The following is a 27,097-nucleotide window of genomic DNA, read 5'->3' as shown; positions in this document are numbered from 1 at the left end:
AGGGTTACTCTGTAGCTTTGGAGCCTATCCTCAAAACGAACTCTTGGAGATCAGGCTGGCCTCGAACTCATAGAGATCTGCCTGCCTCTGCCTCCCGAGTGCTGGGATTAAAGTGAAAGACCCCCTTACTTGAAAAACCCCCATGCCCATGTTCTATTTTAAACTTTGCTGAAATTCAGTTGGGCCCCTCAGCTCAGCAGCCGATGCTAAAACTGGATATCTATGGGTTGCAGACTCCCTGACTAGGTAAGAAGAGGGAATGCTCCACCCCCCAAGGCAGTCTATCCAAATTGTCAAACTTGCTGCAGAGTGCTCTATCTAGCTTTGTGGATTTTGGGGACTATTCCACCCCCCACCCAAGACATCCTATCTAAATTGTCAACCTGCTACAGGGTGTTTTGTTTGGCTTCATGGTTTTTTGGCGAAATTTGAGAATAGACACGGGGCCATCCCCAGGGTGATCTAAGCCCGCCAATTTGAGAACCAAGAAAATGCTGTTGCTAGACAAGCTTCTTATGTAACTCCTAAATCCTTATAAATACATGATGTGCCATCAGCCTGGCGTGCTCAGTAACTTAATTGTAACTTAGTTGCTGCAGCATCCTCAGGCACCTGTGTAATCAATAAAGACACCTCTTGCTGATTGCATCTGTTGGCCTGAATTATTGAGACTGGCAGATTTCTCCCACCACCCTTGAGGCGTGTGCCACCTCCACCCAGCTCATCATTCCTTTTTAAAGGAAAAGAAATTATGAATATCCTTACAAAGCCATAAAACATTTTTTAGATGAGTTAGAAATGAAATCAGGGAGAAACCAATCAGGAAGAGAGGTCACATTATCCATGGCCCCTGAGGGTGATTGCAGAACCCTTTGTGTTTGTTTATTTGTGGTGTTTGTTTATATTTTGGCTTTGGGTTGCCTGGTTCAGAGCTGGGAGTGAAACCCGGGTCCCCAAATTTTGTCGGTGAGAGGCCTATTACTGAGCTATACATCCTGAAATCCTGGCCTTAACTGCTAAGGCCTTTCCTGACTTAAAGATGAGGTGGGAACCATGGGCCATTGGAAGAGTGGCGCCCAGACATGGGGCACTGAATCTACAGAAAGCCTGAGAAAGCTTGGGAAAGAATAAAGTGTGTTTTCTTGGTAGCAACAATTTCTTGGGTCTGCTCTGCCTGCTAGAGGCAAGCAAGCACTCTCATCTAAGAGAGGCTTCCTGACTCAGCTTCAGCTGCAAAACCCTGCAGCTCATTAAGAGGTCCTGCCACGAAACACTTAAATGGTATTGATAAAAGCTGACTGAATGCTTGTTTTCGGCCGTAGCAAAAAAAAAAAAAAAAAAAAAAAAGTTGTGCTGTTTTAAAATGCTGGCATTCTGGTCCATCCTGCCAGGGCAAACTCTGACTGTTTGAGGCGGGAGGGCCGACTACAGAGAGGACTTGATTGTTGTCTGTGGATGTAATGCTGCAGTTTGCTTGTTGGCAAAGACCTTGAAACGCCACAGAGTTGTGGTGATAAACATGGCTACAGCCGGTACCTCAGCAATGAGGCTGGAAAGCTAAGGAATGACTTGATCCAGCCGTCAAAGCCACGGCTTTCGTCCTACTGATATTGCTTGGTAAATTAAAGACTCATGTGGTCAGAAAAAGAGAGAGATACAGTAAAGAGAGATTCAAAGACAAAGAAAATTTTAAATGATTTACAGTGTGTTTAAAAATATATTGAGGCTGAAAGATAAAGTTCTTAAAAGTAAAAAAAAAAAAACAAAAATAAGGAAGTAGTTGGGTGTGGTAGTACACACCTTTACTCCCAACACTTGGGAGGCAGAGGGAGATTGACCTCTGTGACTTCAAGGTGTGGTAGCACACGCCTTTAATCCCACTGCCTGGGAGGCAGAGACAGACAGATCTCTGTGAGTTCAAGGACAGCCTGGTCTAAAGAGTTATTCCAGGACGAAGATATACAGAAAATATAAAATAAAAGTAAAAGTAAACAAAATAGAGTTAAAATAAAGCTGCACAAAGATGGAAAATACACAGAGAATCTTGATACTGTATGCTATTATGCTCTCTTTGAATTGTTTTAATGCTGAGGAAGGAGCAACAGATGCTAAAAGATATTTGTTTATAAATGCTGCTGAACTAATCCAAGATAGATATTTTCAAAATACCTTGACTTCAGAATTTGGATCTAAGGATATGATACTTTGGAAAAGAGTTTCTTCTTTTGTTTTCACAGAGGATGAGACACCGTGGATTGCTTCTTTGATCACAATATGGTATGATAGACCATGCCCTCCTGAAGGGTTGCTGTGAACACCCTTAAAAAATTGCTTCGCTCAACTGCCAACTGAGATGAACCTAGCAGACAACAGGTTATCCTATAAAAGACCCGAATAACAGCGCCCCCATTCAGCAGGAAGCAGTTTGGAGAGAAAAAACTGCGCCCATGTTCCCATATATTGTTTATAAATGTTCTTTTACATTTAAAGAGGGAGATGATATAGATGTGAATAATTTGCATTGATATGAATCTTGGTTTACTGATATTAATTTAAGGTCAATTTTATTATATGTATATGTATTTCTGATATTGATTAAGGTATTGTGATTGTGTAGTTCACTTAAAAATGTAATGTCTATAGGTTGTTAATGGATAATTATCAATAATAGTCAAGTTTGTAGTCATGTTAGTTAGATTTTCTAGATGTGCATGCATATATTTCAGATAGGCATTCATCATATCTTTCAAAGGCTAGAGAATATGGTATTTTAAATGTTTTAATAACTTAGGGTTTTTCATGACAATGAGACACTCTGCTCCTGGCAGCACCAATCTACTTCAAGAAGAAGATGGCATCGAAGAGGATCCTTATGGAGTCTGATAGCCATCAGGGCAAGGAACTGTTCTTGCCTGGACTATTGCATAAACTGGACACAAAGAACCCGCAGAGAGAGGACTGCTGAACTTGCCTAAAGGTGAGATGATCTTTCGGGGTTCCTGATTTATGAAAGAGTCTGTGAGACATTCTGCAGGACCTAGCAGATAGTGACTGAACTGCCTTTAAATTTCCTGCTTCATGGAAAAGTCTCTGGATACGATGGGCCTGTAGGCCGAAGATGGATGCCCCAACGGTACAGAGAAACTTTGGGTGACTGTCCAGGCAGCGAGATGTCTCTGTCGTTTCTAGAGTTTTGAATATTGCTTACTTTTTGTTTGCTTAGGTAATATTGTATTCTTCTGGCGTCTTTGATGGATTTGAAGAATAGATAGATAGTTATAGTTTTCCATTGTTATGATAAAAGATAAAATAGATATAACTGTTTTGTCATATGTAATTTTGCTATGTTAAAGTTAAAGCCTTCCTTTTTTTGTTTAAACAGAAAAAGGGGAAGTGATGTGGGAGTGTCATATATCAATCTGTTGATTTCATTGGTTAAGTAATAAAGGAACTGCTTGGCCCTCATAGGTTAAAATGTAGGTGGGTGGAGTAGACAGAACAGAATGCTTGGAGGAAGAGGAAGTGAGCTCAGACTCGACAGCTCTGCTCTCTGGAGCAGACGCCATGCTCCCCTCTCCCTGGTAGATGCGATGAAGCTCTGACCCAGGATGGACGTAGGCTAGAATCTTCCTGGTAAGCACACCTTGGGGTGCTACATACATGAATAGAAATGGGCCAGGCAGTGTTTAAATGAATAGAGTTTGTGTGTCATTATTTTGGGGCATAAGCTAGCCAGGCAACCATGAGCCGGGCTGTGGGAAGAGGCCCGCAGCCCCTACTACAGAAGAGAGGAGGGCAGATTCAATTCATGTTTTCTGAAAACCTTTTGGGCCCTAAAAGAGAAGTAGAAACATAGCCTAATGGCTATTGCAGTAATCCTAGAGAGCGTTCTCAGGAGAGTAGTTACAATAGCAGCAGAGACCCTGCAGCCTCAGGCTAGATGAAGTAATCAGTGGTAAAGGGGTGCAGACACTCACTGTTCCTTGTCTGCAGGCACTTGAGGAGTTAGTTCCCTTAATCCTCTGGGCCAGAGAGTCTAGAGACCTCCACACAGGAAAATCCTTTGGCACGGAAAAGAGTTTCATAAAAATCAGTATGAAGCAGAGTTGAAGTTTATTGTTTTTTTTAAAGATTTATTTATTTATTATGTTTACAACATTCCTTCCATGTATGCTTGCACAGCAGAAGAGGGCACCAGACCTCATTATAGACAGCTGTGAGCCACCATGTGGTTGCTGGGAATTGAACTCAGGACCTCTAGAAGAGCAGTCTGTGCTCTTAACCTCTGAGCCATCTCTCTAGCCCCCAGATTTGAAGTTTATTATAGAACGTTTTTATCAGATTGAAGAACAGGGATTATTAGAAAGCAACTCAGGGAAAAAGTGAAACAGAAGTGTGGGTATTGTTTTCCCAAAGGAGCCCCCCCCACTCACTTTTGGTGGGTTTTAAAGCTATTATATTTAAATCCTAATCATTTCATGAGATCCCTGAAATATGCAGGGAAGATCAGAGCAGATCAGACGAAACACTAGGTCAGGATTAGCGATACTGGACACTTGGTAGAGAATGAATCTCTGGGTTTGATCCCTAGCACCACACAGGGATGTTGGTGCAGCCCTGTAATCCTAGCACATTGGAGATAGAGAAAGGAGGATAGAAGTTCAAAGTCATCCTTGCTACAAAGTCAGTTCATGGTTGTGGTGGCTTGAATAGGTATGACCCCCATAACTCATGTCTTTAAATGCTTGGCCCATAGGGAGGGGTACTATTAGGAGGTGTGGCCTTGTTGGAGTAGGTGTGTCACTGCAGAGGTGGGCTTTGAGGCCTCCCATATGCTCAAGCCACACCCAATATGACAGTTACTTGCCATTGCCAGTGGATCAAGATGTAGAACTCTTCTGCTTCTTCTCCAGCACCAGGTCTGCCTGCACCACACCATGCTTCTCACCATGATGTTAATGGACTAAATCTCTGAAACTGTAAGCAACACCAATTAAATGTTTTCCTTTATAAGCGTTGCCATGATCACGGTGTCTCTTCACAGCAGTAGAAACCCAAACCAAGACAAAGACTAACCTGGGCTATGTAAGATCCTGTCTGGAAAATAAAACAAAAATCCCAGCCTTGGCTGTCCTGGAACTCACTCTGTAGACTGTACTAGCCTTGAAGTCAGAGATCCACCTGCCTCTGCCTCCCGAGTACTGGGATTGAAAGTGTGTGTCACTGCCGTCTAGCGTCACCAAGTCTCTTAGGTGGCTAGAAAGCACAAAATCGAGTGGCTGGGACCTAGGTGAGAATCCAGTGGCTTTTGTCTTGAGAGTCCATTGCTAGTAATCCCACCTACTCTTGACAAAGATGACAATGGTTGCTGTACTTGCAGCACAAGGCCCCACAACACCATGCGAAAGGACTTGGGGCAGCTGTCTTCTTTAGAAATGTTAGCCATAGCAATGGCAGTGGGGGGCAAAGCAGGGTTTATGACTCGCTGCTGTCAGCACTAAGAAACAAGCTCAGACACTGGCAACCCAAATGGGGGTTCTAACCAACCTTTACAGTCAGAATGGTGAGACATGACTCTTAGGTGGACGATGATCCTGGACGGCACTTGCAGGGAAATGAGGAGGTAAAGCTCACCTTAAATGGCCTGGGCTGTCCATGGTGATGTCCAATTCTCTTGGGTGCCAGGACCTTCTGAGATGCTTGCAGACCTCCAGCAGAGGCTGAGCCCCCTCAGTCCTAGTGCAGCCATGACAGAGGCCTCCCAGGAAAGCTCAGAGTGTAAGGCACCCAAGTCACTCACTTCCCTGTGTAGATGGCCTGAGATCTGACCCAGATTTTCCAGCCTCTGCAGAGCTGCTGACATCTCAGGATGAGTGACCTTTGGTCCATATAGAGGCAATGCTGTCCCAAGCATTGTAAAGTAGTTAGCTCATCTGTGGGTGCTGTCTACTAGAAGCCAATAGCAACCAGCCTCCAGCTGTGGCAGCCAACAGAGTCTCTAGACATGGCCAAGAATCCTTAGGCTGGGTAAAATAGTCTCCCTTGTTGAGAACTTCTGTCCTTCCTTCCTTCCTTCCTTCCTTCCTTCCTTCCTTCCTTCCTTCCTTCTTCCCTCCTTCCCTCCCTTTCTCTGTCACTCCCCCTTTCTTCCTTTCTTCCTTCCTTTCTTTCTTCCTTCCTTTCTCTCTCTTTCTCTCCCTTTTTTCCTCTCCTTCTCTCTTCCTTTCTTCTTTTCTTTGAAACAGGATCTCACTCACTATGTAGCCCTGCCTGGAATTTGTTATTTAGACCAAATTTGAATTCACAGAGATACACCTGCCTCTGCCTCTCAAGTGCTATATTTTGTTGTTGTTGCTTTGTTATTAAATATGCACGGGTGTTTTGCATGCATGCATATCTGTGCATCATATGAGTTCCTGGTGCCCTCAGAGGCCAGAAGAAAGAATCAGCTTCCCTGCAACTAAAGTTGCAGATGCTTGTGAATTGACATGTGGGTTCTAGGAATTGAACCTGAATTCTCTGGGAGAGCAGCCAGTGCTCTAAATCATGGAGGAATAGCTCCAGTCCCTGATTGTTTATTTTAATTTATGTGTCTATGTGTGGGTATATGCACATGGGTGCAGGTACCCAAGAAGCTCCCATGTGGGTGCTGGGAACCAAGCCTGCATCCTTGGAAGAACAGCAAGCACTCTTAACCTCTGAGCCATCCCTCCAGTCCTTGTGCTCTGTTATCTGAGTCAGTGCTGTCAAACAATGCCCTCCAAAGGGACCCCATCATCTCTGCTCTCCCTGGCTGAGCTCAAGCCCTCCAATGTCTTCACTTCTTCGCTGTGCCTTATGAATGTCTCGCCATTCCTCCCATCTGTGAGCAGGAAGGGCATCTCTTCTTGATGCCCTTGAAGCTTTGGTCTTCTCTTCTGTGAACCAGCCACCCCGTTTTCCTTTTCAGAGGCCGGGTGACAATAACCCAAGCACTCTGCAGACATGATGCTTGCTCTGCCTTTGTCCTGGAGCGATGACTCCACAGTCAAGAGCACTTGCTGCACAATAACGAGACCCCGTATTGGATCGGACTATTTTACATAGCAGAATTAATTTACCATAGACAGAAACTAAAGAGAACCCCAAATGTTTTTCTCTTGTATCAATAATAAATGAAAATCATGTTTTTAAATATCTATAAACATTATAAAGAATCAAAAGAGCCATTTTGATCTAAGCTCATCTCTTTCATACCACGAGAGGGTGCAGGACCTCAGGACAGACAGCCAAGAGCCACCCTGTCTCCACTGGGAATCAAGCCCAGGACATCTCACATTACAGGCAGTGCTCTTAACCACTGAGCTATCTCTCCACTCAGTAGCAGGGAGAGCTATCTGTGAGTAGAGGTGGGAAGGATTGTTGGCAGCTGAGCTCAGGAGTAGAGGATCCTAGCCATGGAGCACCTTTGTGACAGGGGAGGCTGCAGCTGCTCTGAGAGTCCCCACAGCGTGGTGCCCGGGACTGTGCACAGAGGTTCCTAGCTTGGGCAACATAGCTGGAGCCTGTGGCGAATTCTCCCTGGGCCTGCTTTTTTACCCATGGTGACGGCTGCCGGGAGAGTCCCCTCAGCAAGACCACGGCTGCCCCCCAAATCCTACAGTGACCAGGGTGGCCTGCCACGCCCAACCCGGTTGCAAAGATTGCTCCTGCGGGCCCTGCTCCCTGCCCCAGAGACCTGCACTCTCCAGTAGTGGGGGTGCCTAAACAGGTGCAGAAGTCCTGGGCCAAGGCCCAGCTCGGTTTACTTCGATGGAACAGCCCATAAGGGAAGACATCCTCAGTGCTTCTCTGAGGAGCCATAGCATGTTGTAAGGGGGCTTCCAGAGCCTAATGCTCTGGGCCACGCCACCTGTGAAGTCATCAGCACCCTCCATAGTGCTACCTCCCCGCCAGGGTCTCGTAGGGTCCATTTAGCCTGCAAGCAGACAGTGTGCTGTTAAGCGCCAGGCTGGAGATCTGAACTGGAGGGAACGAACAGTCAGGCAGAGTGGTGAGGGAAGTGAGACATGCCTGTCTCCTCCCCTGGTTCAGCCAGTGGCCCTTGGCCCTTGGCCAGGCTCCTGAAGGCCAGTCTGGTTCCTAGTCTAGGTAACTTACTTGGCATAGGCCTTCTCCAGCAGGGCGCTTCAGAATTCCTGGCGTGGGCACCATGCACGAACAACAGCTTGTTATTCTTAGTGGGCAGTCGGTCGTCCACCACCACATTCATCCACTGCCTGAACTGCCAAAGCTGTGGGTGGCAAGGGGACATTTGTCTGCATACAGGTGAACTTTATCCTCAGAGCGCCTTCTGGTGGCCATGCCGAGAACATACCAGCAGTAATCACTCACATTAGGATTTTAGTAAAAAACTGGGGGGTGTTTGTGTGTGCATGTGTGTGTGTGTGTATGTTTGTATTATGTCATTTCTTTCCTACCACACTCTGAGTTTCAGGGATCAAACTCAGGTCATCAGGTTTGGGATAAGTGCACTGAAGCCACCTTGACCAAGGCCCTTAGAATACATGAAGGAAAGATAACAAAAGCCCCCAAATTTCTCGAAGTTTCCAAAGCCAGGTATTGCACCAGCGAAAAGAAAACCCTACCCATAGGGCTGGAGATTTGGCTCAGTGGTTAAGAGTACTGACTGTTCTTCCAATGACCAAGGTTCAATTTCCAGCTAATGAATATAAAATTAAAATAAATCAGTCAATGAACAAGAAAAGAAAGAAAGAAATCCCAATCTATCTTTAGATTGAGGCCCTGTCTTGATAAAAGGCTTCTGGAAGTTGAGCTTTCAGATCTTGAAATCCTCTCCCTATTCTCTAACATTTAGAATTGTTCCTGGATCAGCGAAAGTGCCAGGTCAAAAAAAATACAAGGTGGAGATTTTCAGTATCATGATAACCATGTGTGTTCCTTGGAATGGGCACGCACGTGCATTTACATGTGTGTGTGTGTGTGTGTGTGTGCATGCGTGTGCACACACACACAAATGCGATTGGGGCGAGAACCACAAACAACTGTTTTCTTTAGCACTTTAAAAACCTTAGCTGAAATGATTTCTTTCATGAGCGGGTATTTCTCTAAATATTGTCAGAAAGCCATTTCAATTAGTGCTACATTTGAGAATCCTAGTAAGTGCATACATGATCTCTCTCTCTCTCCTCTATCTTTCCCTGGTGGTTTGAATGAGAATGACCCCCAAAGGCTCATATATTTGCATGTTCATCACCAGGGAGTGCAAGTATTTTAAAAGATTGGAAGCACAGGGAGGTATGGCCTTGCTGGAGGAAGTGTCTCACTGGGAGTGGGCTCTGAGGTTTCAAAAGCCCAAGCCAGGCCCAGTAGTTCTCTCTTCCTACTGCCTGTGGGTCAGGATTGTAGCTCTCAGCTCTAGATTCAGTGGCATACTTGCCTGCGTGCTGCCAACGCTCCCTGCCTTGGTGGCAATGGACTAACCTCTGAAGCTGTAAGCCAGCCCCCAGTTAAAGGCTTTCTTCTATAAGAGTTACAATGGTCATGGTGTCTCTTCAAAGCAATAGAACAGTGACTCATGCTCCCTTCATCCCTCCCTCTCTCCTTCCGTCTCCCCCCCCACCTCCCTCCTTCCCTCCCTCACTCCCTCCCTCCTCCCACTCTTCCCTTCACATGGAAATGGAAGATGCCAGCATAGTTTTTCTTGAAATTCTGGCCCCTGGGCACCACAGGGAACAGCTGTTTGGGATATGCAGTAAGGGCACCAATGGCAGCCAGCAGCCTGCAGTCCCCTTAAAGGCAGACAGGAGGGGTTGATCCTTGAATAGCCCAGTGAGCACATTTTCAGTTCAGTCTGGGGAGCCACAAATCAGGGTATCATTTGTGGTTTGGGGGAACTTTGGGAGGCTGCAAAGCACCCTGCTTTCCTATCTGTTGAACATATCCAATAACCCTTCTGTATGATTCCTTGTGAATGGCTGGGGAAGCAGTCAAAGGCCCAAGAGGTCTCCTAGAAAATTTCTGCCATCTTATCTCGGTATTTAGGTGGTGAAGGAGAAAAGCTTTCTAAGTTCCTTGGTCACCAACTTGGTCTACAAAGTGAGCCCTTGTCTCTGAAAACCAGCCAAGAGCTGGAGAGATGGCTCAGCAGTTAGGAGTACTTCATGCTCTTTCAGACGGCTTGGGTTCAGTGCAGCACCCACATCAGATCCTTTGCAACCACCTGTTACTCTAGCTGCACGGGACCTGACAGCGCCCTCTCCTGGCCTCTACAGGCACTGCACTCAAATGCACAAACCCATGCACAAAACACCTATACAAAGTTAAAAAGAAAAATTGCAAGCCCCTCCAAAATGCAGACAACCAACCAAAAAAAAGATGCCTCGCAACTGGAAAGAAGTCTCAGGAGTTAAGAGCACTTGCTGCTCTACCATGAGCACCAGAGTGCAGGTCCCAGCATCCACATCAGCTATCTAACACCCTGTAATTCCCACCCCAAGGAATTGTAATACTCTTTTCTGGACACTGAGGGCATCAGACACACATCTGTGCCTACTCTGATACACATCTGTGCAAACTCTTACACAAACACACACACACACATCAATAATTAAAATAAAAGTTTAAATCAAAAATTGAAAAATGTCTATCCCATCGCCACACTCTACTGGAAAAGCTGGGCTCTGTCCATATGGCACCATGAGCCCTGAAGTTAGCTGAGCATGGACCACAGTGCACCTGTGTAAGCATGGGAGCATGGTGCCATGAATCAGTCGCCCACTGCCATCTGTCCCCTTGGGTCGGCCCTCAGTGACAGGCCAGGTAAAAGGTGGTGCTGTGTGGGCTCCAGGGTCTGGGAAGTTTCTGTCATGGTTGGTAGCCTCTGGGACTTGGAGGGAGGCTGCAGTCCCGAGGGAATGGTAAAGACTCCACAGTCATCAACAAAAGAGAGCTACAAAGGAGACACTGATCTTCTCCTCCTGTACCCAGCAACCCTCAGGCCCATTGAGCCACAGAGACGATTGTGGTACTAGGGCACTTTGGCCTCTTGCTATACTTATTTCTGCCATTTTCCCTGCCACAAATATGAAATAGAGTGGCCCAGGGTCCTGGCCTGGGCCTGAAAGGGTGCGAGATTGTGAGGGAGGACTACCTCAGGGAGGAGGAGATAACCTGGTGCCTGGAGTAGTGTCATGTGACTCTATTGCCCAGTTACTGATGGCCCAGACCAAAGAAGTCCTACCCCCTGTGACAGGTGAGAAAGTTTTGAGCTTTGTCTCAAAGACAAAAGACGGGGTCTCCTCTAGCCAGGCTACCCTGACCTCACTGCATTGCTGGGAGTGACCTTAAATTTCTCACCCCCCTTTACTGTTGTTGTTGTTGTTGCAAGGTCACTAAGCTCTTGGCTAGCCTAGAACTCACTTTGTAGACCAGCCTGACCTTGAAATCATGAGTAATCCTCTTGCCTCTTCTAGATTTTGCGATTCCAGGTATATGCCACCATACTCAGTTTATTACTTTAATGAAATAAGTTTTTCATTTTTTCTTTCATTCGCATTGGTGATTTCTTTGCCTGTGTGTATGACTGTAAGAGGTTGTCAGACCTTGCAACTCTTGGCGGTTGTGAACTGCCACGTGGGTGCTGGGAATTGAACCTGGGTCCTCTGGAAGAGCAGTCAGTGCTCTTTTTCAATTTTTATTATTTATTTTTTATTGTTCTTAGTTTTGTTTGTTTGTTTTGTTTTTGAAACTATGGAACAGCCCTAGCTACATAGTGAGACCTTGTCTCAATAAATAAAATTTAAAACCCTTGAACAAAACAAATAAACGTAAAGTGCCTGTGTTTACACTTCGGCTACCATGGAGCCCCACAGAGCTTCTGGGAAGGGGCTCAGGGTGCACTGAGATCTCATGCACAGAGGGCAGTATCTCAGCAGTGGAGCACTGGACCCAGCCACACCTTCAGAGGAACAGAGTCCCACAGTGCAGCTTACGTCAGCTGGAACCACCATGCCTAGTTTGAAAACTAAAAATAATTGTCTGTGTGAGAATGTGTGCACCTGTGGTGGTCTTGGGGCGGTTGCTGGGGTGGGGTGGGGTACATTCCTGTGCACATGGTGGTCGGCAGGGGGTGCTGAATTCCTTGGAGCTGGAGCTGAGAACTTGGCTGTTGGGGTCTGAACTCTGGACTTTACTATTTTGTAGCAAGTGCTCTTAACTGCTGGGCTGTCTCTTCATGCGCCTCCAGTTGCTAAGCCTTGGGTAATACATTATGCAGCAACAAATATCTACTAACTGTATCATCCCAACTCACTCCCAAACCAGACCACAGTAGGTACAGAAGGGCCCTAGAGAACACAAGCAACCCAGTCTTCCAGGATTGAGAGCCATTCCACAGCCCCCTCTCCCACCCCAACCTTTTTTGGGGGGTGGCCCACTTTCCCGATGGGGGCCAGCCCCTCGTTTTCCACTCACCGAGGACCCCATTGGCCTTGAGACGGCTACTTTTTATAGAAGCCTCCGTTCCCTTTTCAATATAAATGCCTCTGTTCGATAAAAAAAAAAGTAAAAGACAAGTAACCCAATTTAAAGCGGTACTGAAGCTGGGTGGGTGGGAGTAGCAGCTGTTTGGACGGTGGGAACAGGAGAGTTAGAAGCTGACCATCTTCGCTTATATAGGTTTTATCCTTTTAATACTCTTGTGGGTGGTTTGTTGTGTTGCAAACTAGTCATTAGGGAGGAAGGAACTCTGAGGAGGATTCTCAATTAGTGATCAAGGGGGAGGGTCCACTTAACAGAGAGTGGTGCCATCCCGGGGCTGGTGGTCCTGGGTTCCATAAGAAAGCAGATGGACCAAGCCATGGGAAGCAAGCCAGTAAGCAGCTCTCCTCCTCAGTCTCTGCATCAGCTCCTGCCTCCAGGATCCTGCTGTTTGAGTTCCTGTCTTGACTTGCTTCAGGGATGAACAGAGATGTGGAAGTGTAAGCCAAATCAACCCTTTCTTCCCCAGCTTGCTTTTTGGCCATGATGTTGTGCTGCAGCAATAAAACCCTCACTAAAACAATACTTACTTTTATATGCATTTGCACATGTGCCTGAGTGTTTATCTGTGCATCATGTGCTCACAGAGGTCTAAATAGGCATCAGATCCCCTGGAACTGGAGTTACAGATGGCTGTGAGATGCCACATGAGTGATGCGATTCAAGTCAAGTCTTCTGCAAGAGCAGTAGGTGCTCTTAACCCCTGAGCCCTTCCACGTGCATCTGCCTCCCAAGTGGTGGGTAAAGGTGTGCACTACCACGCTCAACCTTATTTAATTCAAAAACGTGTAAGCAGACTTGTCTGCCTATATGTCTGGGCAGGTGTATGCAGTGTCCTTGGATGCCAAAAAAGGACATCAGATCCCCTGGGACTGGAGTTAGTGGCATTTGTGAGCTGCCTAACATGGGTGCTGGGAACTGAACCAGTGCCTCTGGAAGATGAGTCAGTGCCCTTAACCTCTGAGCCATCTCTCCAGCCCCATAAATCTAAAAGATGTGTTTTATTTATATGTGTACATGTCTGATTTTGTTTGAGTGTGTGTGCATGTGTGTGTTGGAGGGGGCGGATAGGGTCAGATTCCTGGGAGGTAGAGTTACAGCCATTCGAAGACCCTCAGGCTTCTCCTATGGTGATGAGATCCAATACGGGGCCTCGTTATTGTGCAGCAAGTGCTCTTGACTGTGAAGTCATCGCTCCAGGACAAAGGCAGAGCAAGCATCATGTCTGCAGAGTGCTTGGGTTATTGTCACCCGGCCTCTGAAAAGGAAAACGGGGTGGCTGGTTCACAGAAGAGAAGATCAAGGCTTCAAGGGCATCAAGAAGAGATGCCCTTCCTGCTCACCGATGGGAGGAATGGCGAGGCATTCATAAGGCACAGCGAAGAAGTGAAGACATTGGAGGGCTTGAGCTCAGCCAGGGAGAGCAGAGATGATGGGGTCCCTTTGGAGGGCATTGTTTGACAGCACTGACTCAGATAACAGAGCACAAGGACTGGAGGGATGGCTCAGAGGTTAAGAGTGCTTGCTGTTCTTCCAAGGATGCAGGCTTGGTTCCCAGCACCCACATGGGAGCTTCTTGGGTACCTGCACCCATGTGCATATACCCTACATAGACACATAAATTAAAATAAACAATCAGGGGCTGGAGCTATTCCTCCATGATTTAGAGCACTGGCTGCTCTCCCAGAGAATTCAGGTTCAATTCCCAGAACCCACATGACAGTTCACAAGCATCTGCAACTTTAGTTACAGGGAAGCTGATTCTTCTTCTGGCCTCTGAGGGCACCAGGAACTCATATGATGCACAGATGTACATGCATGCAAAACACCCGTGCATATTTAATAACAAAACAACAACAACAAAATATAGTACTTGGGAGGCAGTGGCAGGAGGATCTCTGTGAGTTCAAATTTGGTCTCAATAACAAATTCCAGGCCAGGGCTACATAGTTAGTGAGATTCTGTCTCAAAGAAAGGAAGAAAGGAAGAGAGAAGGAGAGGAAAAAAAGGAGAGAAAGAGAGAGAAAGAAGGAAGGAAGGAAGGAAGGAAGGAAGGAAGGAAGGGGGAGGAACAGAGAAAGGGAGCAAAGGAGGAAGAAGGAAAGAAGGAAGGAAGGAAGGAAGGAAGGAAGGAAGGAAGGAAGGAAGGAAGGAAGGAAGGAAGCATTGATTTTCCAGAGGACACTGGTTCAGATCCCTGCACTGACATTAGGCAGATCACAACCGACACTAACTCCAGCTCCAGGGGATCTGATGTCCTTTTTTGGCATCCAAACACTGCATACACCTGCACCGACATATAGGCAGACAAGACTCCCTACACGTTTTTTAATTAAATAAGGTTGAGCATGGTGGTGCACACCTTTACCCACCACTTGGGAGGCAGATGCAGGTGGAAGGGCTCGGGGGTTAAGAGCACCTACTGCTCTTGCAGAAGACTTGGCTTGAATCGCATCACTCGTGTGGCAGCTCACAGCCATCTGTAACTCCAGTTCCAGGGGATCTGATGCCTATTTAGACCCCTGTGAGCACATGATGCACAGATAAACACTCAAGCACATGTGCAAATGCATATAAAAGTAAGTAAGTATTGTCTTAGTGAGGGTTTTATTGCTATAGCACAACACCATGGCCAAAAAGCAAGCTGGGGAAGAAAGGGTTGATTTGGCTTACACTTCCACATCTCTGTTCATCCCTGAAGGAAGTCAAGACAGGAACTCAAACAGCAGGATCCTGGAGGCAGGAACTGATGCAGAGACTGAGGAGGAGAGCTGCTTATTGGCTTGCTTCCCATGGCGTGGTCCATCTGCTTTCTTATGGAACCCAGGGCCACCAGCCCAGGGATGGCACCACTCACTGTGAAGTGGACCCTCCCCCTTGATCACTAATTGAGAATCCTCCATACAGTTCCTTCCTCCCTAATGACTCCAGTTTGCGTCAGGTTGACATATAAAACCACCCAGAACAGTATTAAAAAGATAAAACCTCTGTAAGCATTGATGGTCAGCTTCTGAATCTCCTATTCCCACCTCCAAAACTGTTGCTATTCCAACCGACCCAGCTTCAGTACAGCTTTAAATTGGGTTACTTGTCTTTATTTTTTAATCGAACAGAGCCCATTTATATAGAAAAGGGAACAGTGCCTTCTATAAAAAGTAGCGGGCTCAAGGCCAAGGGTGTGGGCCAACACCAAAATGCCCACAATTACAAGAATCAAAACTTTGAGGAGCTCTGAGCGGCTTGTCTAAGGAAGGGGGAACTGTTTGAGCACCATGTTTACCCTGCTGTATCCAAGTCTATAGGCTTCAAGGATCTGGGTCCCAATGCTAAAAAGATGCAGAACATCTCCTGGCAGCGGCCCAAGGTGGGCACTGGGAAGCAGGGAGGTCCCTGGCACTAGGCCCCAATGCCATCAGAGCTAGGGCAGTTCTGATCGTGCTTTTGCCAAGCCTCCGGTTTAATCCTGGGCTGGCACCCAAGCCTGTCTCTCAGAACCAGGCTGTGGTCAGATAGCTCAGCACCTCCTACTGCTCACTAGAACTCAGAGGTGAATGGGAGGTAGGGATGGGGCCCTTCATCCCTTAACATTCTTATTCCTTCACCATAGGATATCACGAATTCATCATTAATTCATCACTAATGAGCTCTCTCACATAGACATCTGCCAAGGCGTTCTCAGTGAGTGGAAAACAAGAGGCGGGCCTCCATCGGGAAAGTGGGACCCCCCAAAAATAATGGTTGTTGTGGGGGACTGGTCTGTGGAATGACTCTCAATCCTGGAAGTCTGGGTCGCATGTGTCCTCTAGGGCCCTTCTGTACCTGCTGTGGTCTGGTTTGGGAGTGAGTTGGGATGAAACAGTTAGTAGATATTTGTTGCTGCATAATGTATTACCCAAGGCTTAGCAACTGGAGGCAGGTGAGGAGACAGCCCAGCAGTTAAGAGCACTTGCTACAAAATAGTGAAGTCTGGAGTTCAGACCCCAACAGCCAAGTTCTCAGCTCCAGCTCCAAGGAATTCAGCACCCCGTAATGGCTACTATGTGCACAGGAATGTACCCCACCCCACCCCAGTCACTGCCCCCAGGCCACCAGAGATGCACACATTCTCAGACAGACAATTTTTTTTAATCGTCAAGTAGGCATGGTGGTTCATAGCTACAATTTTAGCACCAAGATAAAAAGGGCAGAGTAGCAGCTCAGTCCTGCAAGAGAAGAGTAACCCAGTGCTTTCCAGGACTCTTTTCTTTGGGGCGCCACATAAATCGAGGTGCAAGAAGAGAGGCAAATCTTCAGGTACCTACAGGGTTAATTTATTCAAAAAAAGAAATACTCAACATGCAAAAGTCTTGTGACAAGTGTGAAGGAACACCCCAGAATACACCAAAGGCAGATGAAGGCCATCCTTCAGAAGACTCACCTCAGCAGGCAAGAGGAAATCTTCAGGCTTCTGGAGAAAGTGTGGGGGAGGATGCAGATGGAAGTCTTAGAGCAGAGCCTGCTCAACCCAGCCCTGAACCCAAAGATGACACTCCCACAAGGCATCTGAACCCTGATGAAGTGATAAGAGGAGTGGATGAGTTGGAAAGGCTTAGGGAAGAGATAAGAAGAGCAAGAAACTAGTTTGTGATGATGCATTGGAAACAAAGACATTCCCGAAGCCGTCTGTATCCTGTGTGCTTCAGGCCTTGAAATCTTTTTTTCTCTGATGTTGAAATCTGGCTGCTGCTTTCTTTCTCTTAGCGTTTTCTGATGTATCTTTGAACTTCATTTTACTTTTAATTACCTGGTGGTATTTTAGATAAATTTGGTGTTACCAGCATCTCATTGGATTTTAGGATTTTGACCCATTTTCCACGTTTATATTTCAGTTGGAAAGTTTCACCCTTATGCATGGAAATGTGTTCATTCCATATTATACAATTTAAAAGCAGCATATTTAGTATCAACTCGCATATATAGGAAAATTCCTAATTATGTGTGTACATGTATAATTATACGCATCAAAAAACTTAACAGTGCTTTTTTTGTGTGTTGTGTTTTAATTTTGCCTTTTGCTTGTGTGTATTTTTTAATGAATATGTGTCTCACAAAGAACTGCAGATTTTTTAATAAGTGGGAGTTAATTAAAATTAATTTGTAACCAGCTTGTAGAGGCAATAAAGGCACTAAACTCTTGATGAAGAACTATTAAAAAGAAATGTAAACCTGGAATTACCTCTGGATTTCTTAGCCAGAGGAATAAAACTGGCAATCATAGATTAAAAAATTAAATAAAATAAAAAGGACAAAAGAAGCAAAAGTTCAGGGCCAACCTGAGGCCATGTGAGACTGTCCCAAACAAAACAACCAGCAAGAAATTCTCACCTCCCAGGTTCTGTTGGAGAGCCTCAGAAGTGGAGGGGCAGGGCTAACCCAGTGTCTCATGAGGTTGCAGCTGACATCAGCTGTACTCTGGGACCCTGTTCGTCTCATGGCGTGGCTGAATCCAGTGCTACACACTGTTGAGATACTGCCTTCTGTGCATGAGATCTAGGTGTAGCCTGAGCCCCTTCCCAGAAGCTCTGTGGGGCTTCTTGGTAGTCCAACGGTAAACACAGGCACTTTACGTTTATTTGTTTTGTTCAAGGTTTTTAAATTTTATTTATTGAGACGAGGTCTCCCTATGTAGCTAGGGCTATTCCACAGAGAAACCCTGTCTCAAAAACAAAACAAACAAAACTAATAACGGTAATAAATAGATAATAAAAATTGAAAAAGAGCACTGACTGTTCCTCCAGAGGACTCAGTTTCAATTCCCAGAACCCACGTGTCAGTTCACAACTGGCAAGAGTTCCAAAATCAGACACCCTCACACAGTCATACACGGAGGCAGAGAAGCAGTGATGCGCATAAAAGAGAAACGAATAAATTATTTCAATAAAGAAAAAAACTGGATATGGTGGCATGTCCCTGTAATCCCAAAATCTAGAAGAGGCAAGAGGATTACTCATGAATTTAAGTTCAGGCTGGTCTACAACGTGATTTCTAGGCTAGCCAAAGGCCTAGTGACCGAGAAACAACAACAACAACAAAAGGGGGTGAAAAATTTAAGGTCACTGCCAACAATCCAATGAGTTCAGGGTAGGTGGTAGGACGTCTTTGGTCTGGGCCATCAATAACAGGGCAATAGAGTCACATGACACTACTCCAGGTACCAGGTTATCTCCTCCTCCCTGAGGTAGTCCTCCCTCACAATCTCACACCCTTTCAGGCCCAGGCCAGGACCCTGGGCCACTCTATTTCATATTTGTGGCAGGGAAAATGGCAGAAATAAGTATAGCAAGAGGCCAAAGAGCCCTAGGACCACAATTGTCTCTGTGGCTCAGTGGGCCCGAGTGATGCTGGGTACAAGAGGAGGAGATCAGTGTCTCCTTTGTAGTTCCCTTGTGTTGATGACTGTGGAGTCTTTACCATTCCCTCCAGACTGCAGCCTCCCTCCAAATCCCAGAGGCTACCAACCATCACAGAAACTTCCCAGAACCTGGACTCCACATAGCACCAACAGTTACCTGGCCTGTCAATGAGGGCCAATCCCAGGGGACAGATGGCAGTGGGCGACTGAACCTGGCACCATGCTCCCATGGTTCCACAGGGGCACTGTGCTCCATGTTCAGCTAGATCCAGGGCTCATGGTGGCATATGGACAGAGCCCAGCTTTTCCAGTAGCATGTGGGCGATGGGATAGACATTTTTTTCATTTTTAGATTTAAACTTTTATTTTAATTATTGATGTATGTGTATGTGTCAGAGTTTGCACAGATGTGTGTAAGAGTATTCACAGATGTGTGTCTGATGCCCTCAGCATCCGGAAAAAGGTATTACAATCCATTGGGGTTGGAATTACAGGTGTTAATAAGATAGCTGATGTGGATGCTGGGACCTGCATTCTGGTGTGCAGGGTAGAGCAGCAAGTGCTCTTAACTCCTGAGATGTTTTCCAGTTGCGAGGCATCTTTTCTTGATTGGTTGATTGGAATTTGGGGGGATTTTGCAATTTTTCTTTTTAATTTTGTATAGGTGTTTCTGTGCATGGTTTTGTGCATTTGAGTCCAGGAGAGGACGCTGTCAGGTCCCCTGCAGCTAGAGTTACAGGTGGTTGCAAAGGATCTGATGTGGGTGCTGCACTGAACCTAAGCCCTCTGAAAGAGCAGGAAGTACTCCTAACTGCTGAGCCATCTCTCCAGCTCTTGGCTGGTTTTCAGAGACAAGGGCTCTCTTTGTAGACCAGGTTGGTGGCCAAGGAACTTAGAAAGCTTTTATCCTTCACCACCTAAATACTGAGATGAGATGACAGAAGTTTTCTAGGGAGATTTCTTGGGCCTTTGACCGCTTCTCCAGCCCGTTCACAAGGAATCATACACAAGGGTTATTGGATATGTTCAACAGATAGGAAAGCAGGGTGCTATGCAGCCTCCCTACGTTCCCCCAAACCACAAATGATACCATGATTTGTGGCACCCCAGACTGAACTACAAATGTCCTCACTGTTTCAGAACCCAAGCTCTGCCTCAGTTTTTCCATTAGGCCCCTTACCCAACACACCTCAGTAAAAGGCAGAGCTATCTCTGCTGGGGAGATCTGGGGGATGCTCCCGTGACTGGGATCTGGGGCCTCTACACACGTGGGGCTATTCAAAGATCACCCCTCCTGTCTGCCTTTAAGGGGACTGCAGGCTGCTAGCTGCCATTGGCGCCCTTATTACATGTCCCAAACTGCTGTTCTATGTGATGTCCAGGGGCAGAATGTCAAGGAAAACTATGCCAGCATCTTCCATTTTCAGGTGAAGGGAAGTGAGGGAAGAGGGAGGAAGGGAGGGTGAGATGGAGGGAGACTGAGTCACTGTTCTATTGTTTTGAAGAGATACCATGACCACGGAAACTCTTATAGAAGAAAGCCTTTAACTGGGGGCTGACTTACAGCTTCAGAGGTTAGTCCATTGCCACCAAGGCAGGGAGCGTTGGCAGCACACAGGCAAGCATGCCACTGAATCTAGAGCTGAGAGCTACAATCCTGACCCACAGGCAGTAGGAAGAGAGAACTACTGGGCCTGGCTTGGGCTTTTGAAACCTCAGAGCCCACTCCCAGTGAGACACTTCCTCCAGCAAGGCCACACCTCCCTGTGCTTCCAACCTTTTCAAATACTTGCACTCCCTGGAGATGAACATGCAAATATATGAGCCTATGGGGGTCATTCTCATTCAAACCACCAGAGAAAGATAGAGGAGAGAGAGAGATCATGTATGCACTTACTTGGATTCTCAAATATAGCACTAATTGAAATAGCTTTCTCACAATATTTAGAGAAATACCCACTCATGAAAGAAATCATGTCAGCTAAGTTTTTCAAAGTGGTAAAGAAAATAATTAGTTGTTTGTGGTTCTCTCCCCCTTCCCATTTTTGTGTGTGAGCACACTCATGAGCACACACACATTTGAACCCACATGCATGCACATTCTCAGGAACACACATGGTTATCATGACACTGAAAATCTCCACCATGTATTTTGTATGACCTGACCCTTTAGCTGATCCAGGAACAATTCTGACTGTCATAGAATAGGGAGAAGATTTTAAGATATGAAAGCTCAACCTCCAGATGTCTTTTATCAATACAGGCCCTTATTCTAAATGAAGGTGGGGTTTTCTTTTCTCTTTTGTTGTTCATTGACTGATTTATTCTAATTTTATATGCATTAGCTGGAAATTGAACCGTGCTCCCCAGAAGAACAGTCAGCACTCTTAAGCACTGAGCCAAATCTCCAGCCCCATGGGTAGGGTTTTCTTGTCACTGGTGCAATACCTGGGTTTGGTTACTTCGAGAAATTTGGGGGCTTTTGTTATCTTTCCTTCACGTATTCTAAGGGCCTTGGTCAAGGTGGCTTCCGTGCACTTATCCCAAACCTGATGACCTGAGTTTGATCCCTGAAACTCAGAAGGTAGTAGGAAAGAAATAACATAACACTCCCTACCCCACCCCCGACACACAGACACACACCAGTTTTTTACAAAAATCGTAATGTATGTTCTCGGAAAGGCCACCAGGAGATGCTCTGGGGATAAAGTTCACCTGTATGCAGAGAAATGTCCCCTTGCCACCCACATCTTTGGCAGTTCGGGCAGTGGATGAATGTGGTGGTGGACGACCGACTGCCCACTAAGAATAACAAGCTGCTGTTCATGCATGGTGCCCAGCGCTAGGAATTCTGGAGCACCCTGCTGGAGAAGGCATTTGGCAAATCAGTTAACCAGACTAGGATCCGGACTGGGCTTCAGGAGCCTGGCCAAGGACCATGGCACACTGGCTGAACCAGGGGAAGAGTCAGGCATGTCTCACTTCCCTCACCATTCTGACTGACTGTTCCCTCCAGTTCACATCTCCAGCCTGGCACTTAAGAGCACACTGTCTGCTTGCAGGTTAAATGGACCCTATGAAGCATGTTGGTGGCGGGCGTGGGGGGCACTATGGAGGTTTTCAAAGACTTCACAGGTGGCGTGGCCCAGAGCATTCGGCTCTGGAATTTCCCTCACAACATGCTATGGCTCCTCAGAGAAGCGCTGGAGATGTCTTCCCTGATGGGCTGTTCCATCAAAGTAAACCGAGCTGGGCCTTGGCCCAGGATTTCTGCACCTGTTGTGGCACCCCCACCCTATCCCAAAACTCTTTCCCCAAACATTTTCTCACTCACTTCCCGTTTGCTCAACAAATTCTATCTGCCTCTGGTCTAGTGTCTGTCCCCACCTGGCATACCCTCTGCTTTGTTGTTACTTTCTCCTTAGCATTTTCTGACCCAGAGAGAAGGGTAGAGATTCCAGGAGGGCAGTGACCTTTACCTGGTTCATTCCCCACAGACCCTGGGACTTTGGACGATACCTAACATGCAATAAGCACTCAACAAATATTTATTCAAATCAATGTACCCAGAATACTTCCATATAACAGCAGTTATATGGTGGGGTGGGTATTGCAAACAAGGAGGAGGAGAGGAAGATAAACTGAGCCCCCTCGAAGCTTGCACATAAACACTTGTGGCAACTCTCAAAATAGTGAAAACAGCAACCCAGTTGTCGTTCTGTGAGTCGATCACAGTCATTATCTGGATGAAAAAAACCAATTGTTGTACACTCCCTAATACAAACAGCAACAGCAGCCCCAATAAACTGTGATCTGCCTCTATATGACCTCAGGATGGCAGCACCCCAACCCACTCCCCACCACCCCCACCCCCTACAAAGAACTAGCTTGGCTCACTGGTCGATACAAGGGGGTTTCTTACCAGCCTTCACACAGTGCTTTCCACTTGACTGGGACTCACCAGGAGGCTCAAGAGAATGACAGGTGTCTGTAACATGAGGGCCAGCTGTGGGGATTTCCATCCCACCCTGTACCTCAGAACCGGCAAGCCCCAAAGAAATTACACAGAGGTCTCCATAAGATTATAAACTGATTGGCCCATTAACTCAGGCTTTTTATCACCCTCATATCACATATATTAACCCATTGTTCTTATCTATGCTAGCCAAATGACTCAGTACCTTTTCTAGCTGGGCAGCTCCCCTGTTGCTTCTTCGGTGGTCTGGGCTGCCCTATGAGGAATGGGCTTCTTCCTTCCCAGCATTCTCCTCTTCTACTCCTATCTGGTTTACCAACCTATACTTCCAGCCTGGCCAACCAGCGTTTATTTAAAACACGTTTGACAGAATACAGACAATTCTCCCGCACCACTTCCCCCTCTTTTTTTGTAAACAAAGGAAAACATTCTTAGTTCATTTTTTTGGGGAAAGTGGGTGTAGTTTTTCAGGCTACTTCCTGCTGGTTGGGGGGCGCTGATAATCTAATGGGGACCTAAAGAAAATTTAGAGTTATAGTCAAGTCCTGACTGGAATATCCTGTGAGTCCTGATCATCTCAGGCAACAGTCTTGAATCTCTTCTGGATGTAGACCTCAGACATCTGGGCTATCTCTTCCTCCTGGAGATTTTTCAGGTGGTCTTGCTTGATCAAACTGGATTTGTGTGTGTGTGTGTGTGTGTGTGTGTGTGTGTGTGTGTGTGTGTGTGTGTGTGATTTTTCGGACAGGGTTTTTCCGTGGCTTTTGGTTCCTGTCCTGGAACTAGCTCTTCTAGACCAGGCTGGCCTCGAACTCCCAGAGATCCTCCTGCCTCTGTCTCCCGAGTGCTGGGATTAAAGGCGTGGGCCACCACCACCCGGCTCAAACTGGATTTTTTTTTAACTGAGAATGAATCCACAGCCTCTCATTTTCTGTGGAAACAAAAGCAAAATCTCTTCTCCAAATTAACATAATTTTTGACTTCTGTTTTGAAGCCAAATATTTTCACAGTATCTATCTTGGGTTAGGAGGCAGCATTTATAAACAAAAGACTTTTAGCAGCTGTTGCTCCTTCCTAGGCATTCAAACAATTCAAAGAGAGCATAATAGCATACAGTATCAAGATTCTTTGTATTTTCCATGTTTATGCGTCTTTCTTTTAACCTCTATTTCTCTTATTTTTACTTTTCCTTTTTGAGACAGGCTCTCTGTACATCTTTGTCCTGGAATAACTGTGTAGACCAGGCTGTCCTTGAATTCACAGAGAACCACCAGTCTCTGCCTCCCCAGTGCTAGGATTAAAGGTGCTACCACAACTTGAACTCACAGAGATCAGTCTGTCTCTGCCTCCCAGGCATTGGGATTAAAGGTGCATGCTACCACACCTTGAAGTCACAGAGATCGATCTACCTCTGCCTTGCATGTTTTGGGATTAAAGGTGTGTACCGCCACACCCAACTACTCTCTTTCTTTCAAAAGGGGCAGGCAGCACACAGTGAGGCGAGAGCTGCACAGGACCCTATGCGGACGCATAAGCATGCTGGACTTGGACGAGTTCCAGCTGAAGCTCGACGAGAATAAACAACAACGGGACAAGGAGAACCACCATTGGAAGCGTAGCCACAACCATTCTAGAACCCGGGACCAGAAGCACAGGAACCGGAGCCGAGATCGTCTTAACCAGCACGAGCACAGTGCCTCCCGAGACAGACAAAGGCGAAGCAAACCTTTGACCAGAGGCAATAAGGAGGAGCATGGTGGATTGATTCATCCCCCTCGCCATGAGAAGAAAAGAAGAAGAAGAAGAAGAAGAAGAAGAAGAAGAAGAAGAAGAAGAAGAAGAAGAAGAAGAAGAAGAAGAAGAAGAAGAAGAAGGTGCGTATAAATACTGGGACGTGCCACCACCTGGCTTTGAGCACATCACCCCAATGCAGTACAAGGCCATGCAAGCAGCGGGTCAGATTCCAGCCACTGCCCTTCTCCCCACTATGACTCCTGATGGTCTGGCTCTGATCCCAACGCCCGTGCCTGTTGTTGGGAGTCAGATGACCAGACAGGCCAGACGCCTCTATGTGGGCAACATTCCATTTGGCATCACTGAGGAAGCTATGATGGACTTCTTCAATGCCCAGATGTGCTTCTGCGGATTGACTCAGGCCCCTGGCAACCCAGTCTTGGCTGTGCAGATCAATCAAGACAAGAATTTTGCCTTTTTGGAGTTCCGCTCAGTGGATGAAACGACCCAGGCCATGGCCTTGGATGGCATCAACTTCCAGGGCCAGTCACTGAAGATTCGAAGGCCTCATGACTATCAGCCACTGCCTGGCATGTCAGAGAACCCCTCTGTTTATGTGCCTGGCATTGTATCCAGTGTAGTTCCAGACTCTGCGCACAAACTGTTCATCGGGGGCTTGTCCAACTACCTGAATGATGACCAGGTGAAAGAACTGCTGACATCCTTTGGGCCTCTGAAGGCCTTCAACTTGGTCAAGGATAGTGCCACAGGGCTGTCCAAGGGCTATGCCTTCTGTGAGTACGTGGACATCAGCGTCACAGATCAGGCCATTGTGGGGCTGCATGGGATGCAGCTAGGGGACAAGAAGCTGCTTGTCCAGAGGGCGAGTATGGGAGCCAAGAATGCCACACTGAGTACCATCAATCAGACAACTGTAACCCTTCAAGTGCCCGGCCTGATGGGCTCTCAGGTGCAGATGGGCGGTCACCCGACTGAGGTCCTCTGCCTCATGAACATGGTGCTGCCTGAAGAGCTGTTGGACGATGAGGAGTACGAGGAGATTGTGGAGGACGTGCGAGATGAGTGCAGCAAATACGGGCTGGTCAAGTCCATCGAGATTCCCCGGCCCGTGGACGGCGTCGAGGTGCCTGGCTGTGGAAAGATCTTTGTGGAGTTCACCTCTGTGTTAGACTGCCAGAAAGCTATGCAGGGCCTAACTGGCCGCCAGTTCTCCAACAGAGTGGTGGTCACAAAATACTGTGACCCTGACTCTTACCACTGCCGGGACTTCTGGTAGAGGTGGCTGGGAGAGGGTAGGGGGAGGGCTGGCTGCGGACTTTCCCCCCACCTTTCCCCCCCTCCTTTCTCCCCTCTGAAGATGATGGATGGGCAGAGGAGTGACAGCCGAATGACAGACGGCAGCAACTGGAATGGCAGCAATAATGGTGGGTGGGCGGTTCGGGGGGCTAGGGCAGGAAGGGGACTGGGCAAGTGCACACAGGCCCACATAGACACACGCACCCACACAGACACAGAGGAAAGGGGCTGGGATGAGGACTGTGTGCACAGCCAGGCAGGTAGTACCCCCACAGCCCCGTCCCAAACAGCTTCTTATCCCTTGACACCTTTTTCCTCGGCCTTTTCCCACATGGTAGGAACATAGCGTGTTTACATTTTATGGCCAAACTATTTTGAATTTTCTTGTCTGGCCCTCAGTGCCCTGCCCTCTCCCTTTGCGGACCACAGCTCCCGTCCTCTGGCTTTTGGTCCTTCCAGTTCTCCATCCTGGTTTCTGAAGTAGTTGATTCTTTAGCCTTTTCCTGACCCCCAACCCATTGTCTCTGTCCTGCTCTTCTTCTCTGTGGCAGTTTTATATTTGCTAATAAGAATTTGCTCATTAAACATTTTGTTGTATATAAGAAAAAATTAACCTTTAGCCTGCATATATTTTTAACACATTGTAAACCATTTAGAGGTTTTCTTCATCTTTGAATCTCTCTATCTGACTACATGAGTCTTTGTGGAGAGGATTAAAGCCGTGACGTAGAAGGCTGAATTCAGCCCATTCCTTAGCGAGGCCTACCTGGGCCTGCCTATCTTCAGCTTCTATATTAAGTGTACACACTGCTTGGCTGAAGCCAACAGGGGCTCAGAGCAGCTCCAGATGCCTGTCATGGGTGTCCCCAAGAGCAGGAAGACAGACAAACTTGCAACCCAGACATCCCGGGCCTCCTCCCTGAGCCAGCTGGGTGCATATGGGGACAGCGAGGACAGTGACTGCTGTCCCTTACAGCGACATCACAGACCCAAGAAACCAGAGGAGGAGATGGGATCAAGGAAGGCACCCCCAGCAAGTTCCTCTTGACCTTGTCTGCCACGGTGGGACCTCCAACTGCCCTGTTCCTCACAACCCCCGTCTGCACTCTATGCACTAGAATCCAGTTGGTCGGCTTCAG

General features: G+C 46.9%; 2 protein-coding genes and 1 pseudogene across 4 annotated transcripts in view; all 3 read left to right on the top strand.

Annotated features, from left to right (window-relative positions):
* The window catches only part of LOC130887316 (splicing factor U2AF 65 kDa subunit-like), a 59,870-nt gene that overhangs the window by 1,945 nt on the left and 30,828 nt on the right, over positions 1-27,097 (top strand). The gene's annotated exons all lie outside the window — the stretch shown is intronic.
* On the top strand, positions 16,802-17,314 carry LOC130887319 (transcription elongation factor A protein-like 8; annotated as a pseudogene).
* LOC130887317 (splicing factor U2AF 65 kDa subunit-like) lies at positions 24,444-25,938 on the top strand. Of its 3 annotated transcripts, none has more exons than XM_057789697.1 (2): positions 24,444-24,663; positions 24,764-25,938. In XM_057789697.1, the coding sequence occupies exons 1-2, from the start codon at positions 24,444-24,446 to the stop codon at positions 25,936-25,938; spliced, it is 1,395 nt and encodes a 464-aa protein (XP_057645680.1). The 3 variants fall into 3 exon arrangements, with proteins under 3 accessions (XP_057645680.1, XP_057645679.1, XP_057645678.1); XM_057789696.1 differs by having other exon boundaries at positions 24,749-25,938; XM_057789695.1 differs by having other exon boundaries at positions 24,444-24,710; positions 24,790-25,938.

Source organism: Chionomys nivalis, chromosome 15, assembly GCF_950005125.1.
Source record: "Chionomys nivalis chromosome 15, mChiNiv1.1, whole genome shotgun sequence".
NCBI classification, from domain to species: domain Eukaryota; kingdom Metazoa; phylum Chordata; class Mammalia; order Rodentia; family Cricetidae; genus Chionomys; species Chionomys nivalis.
The sequence above is the reverse complement of the archived record's forward strand: the minus strand, read 5'-3'. Positions and strand labels throughout refer to the sequence as shown.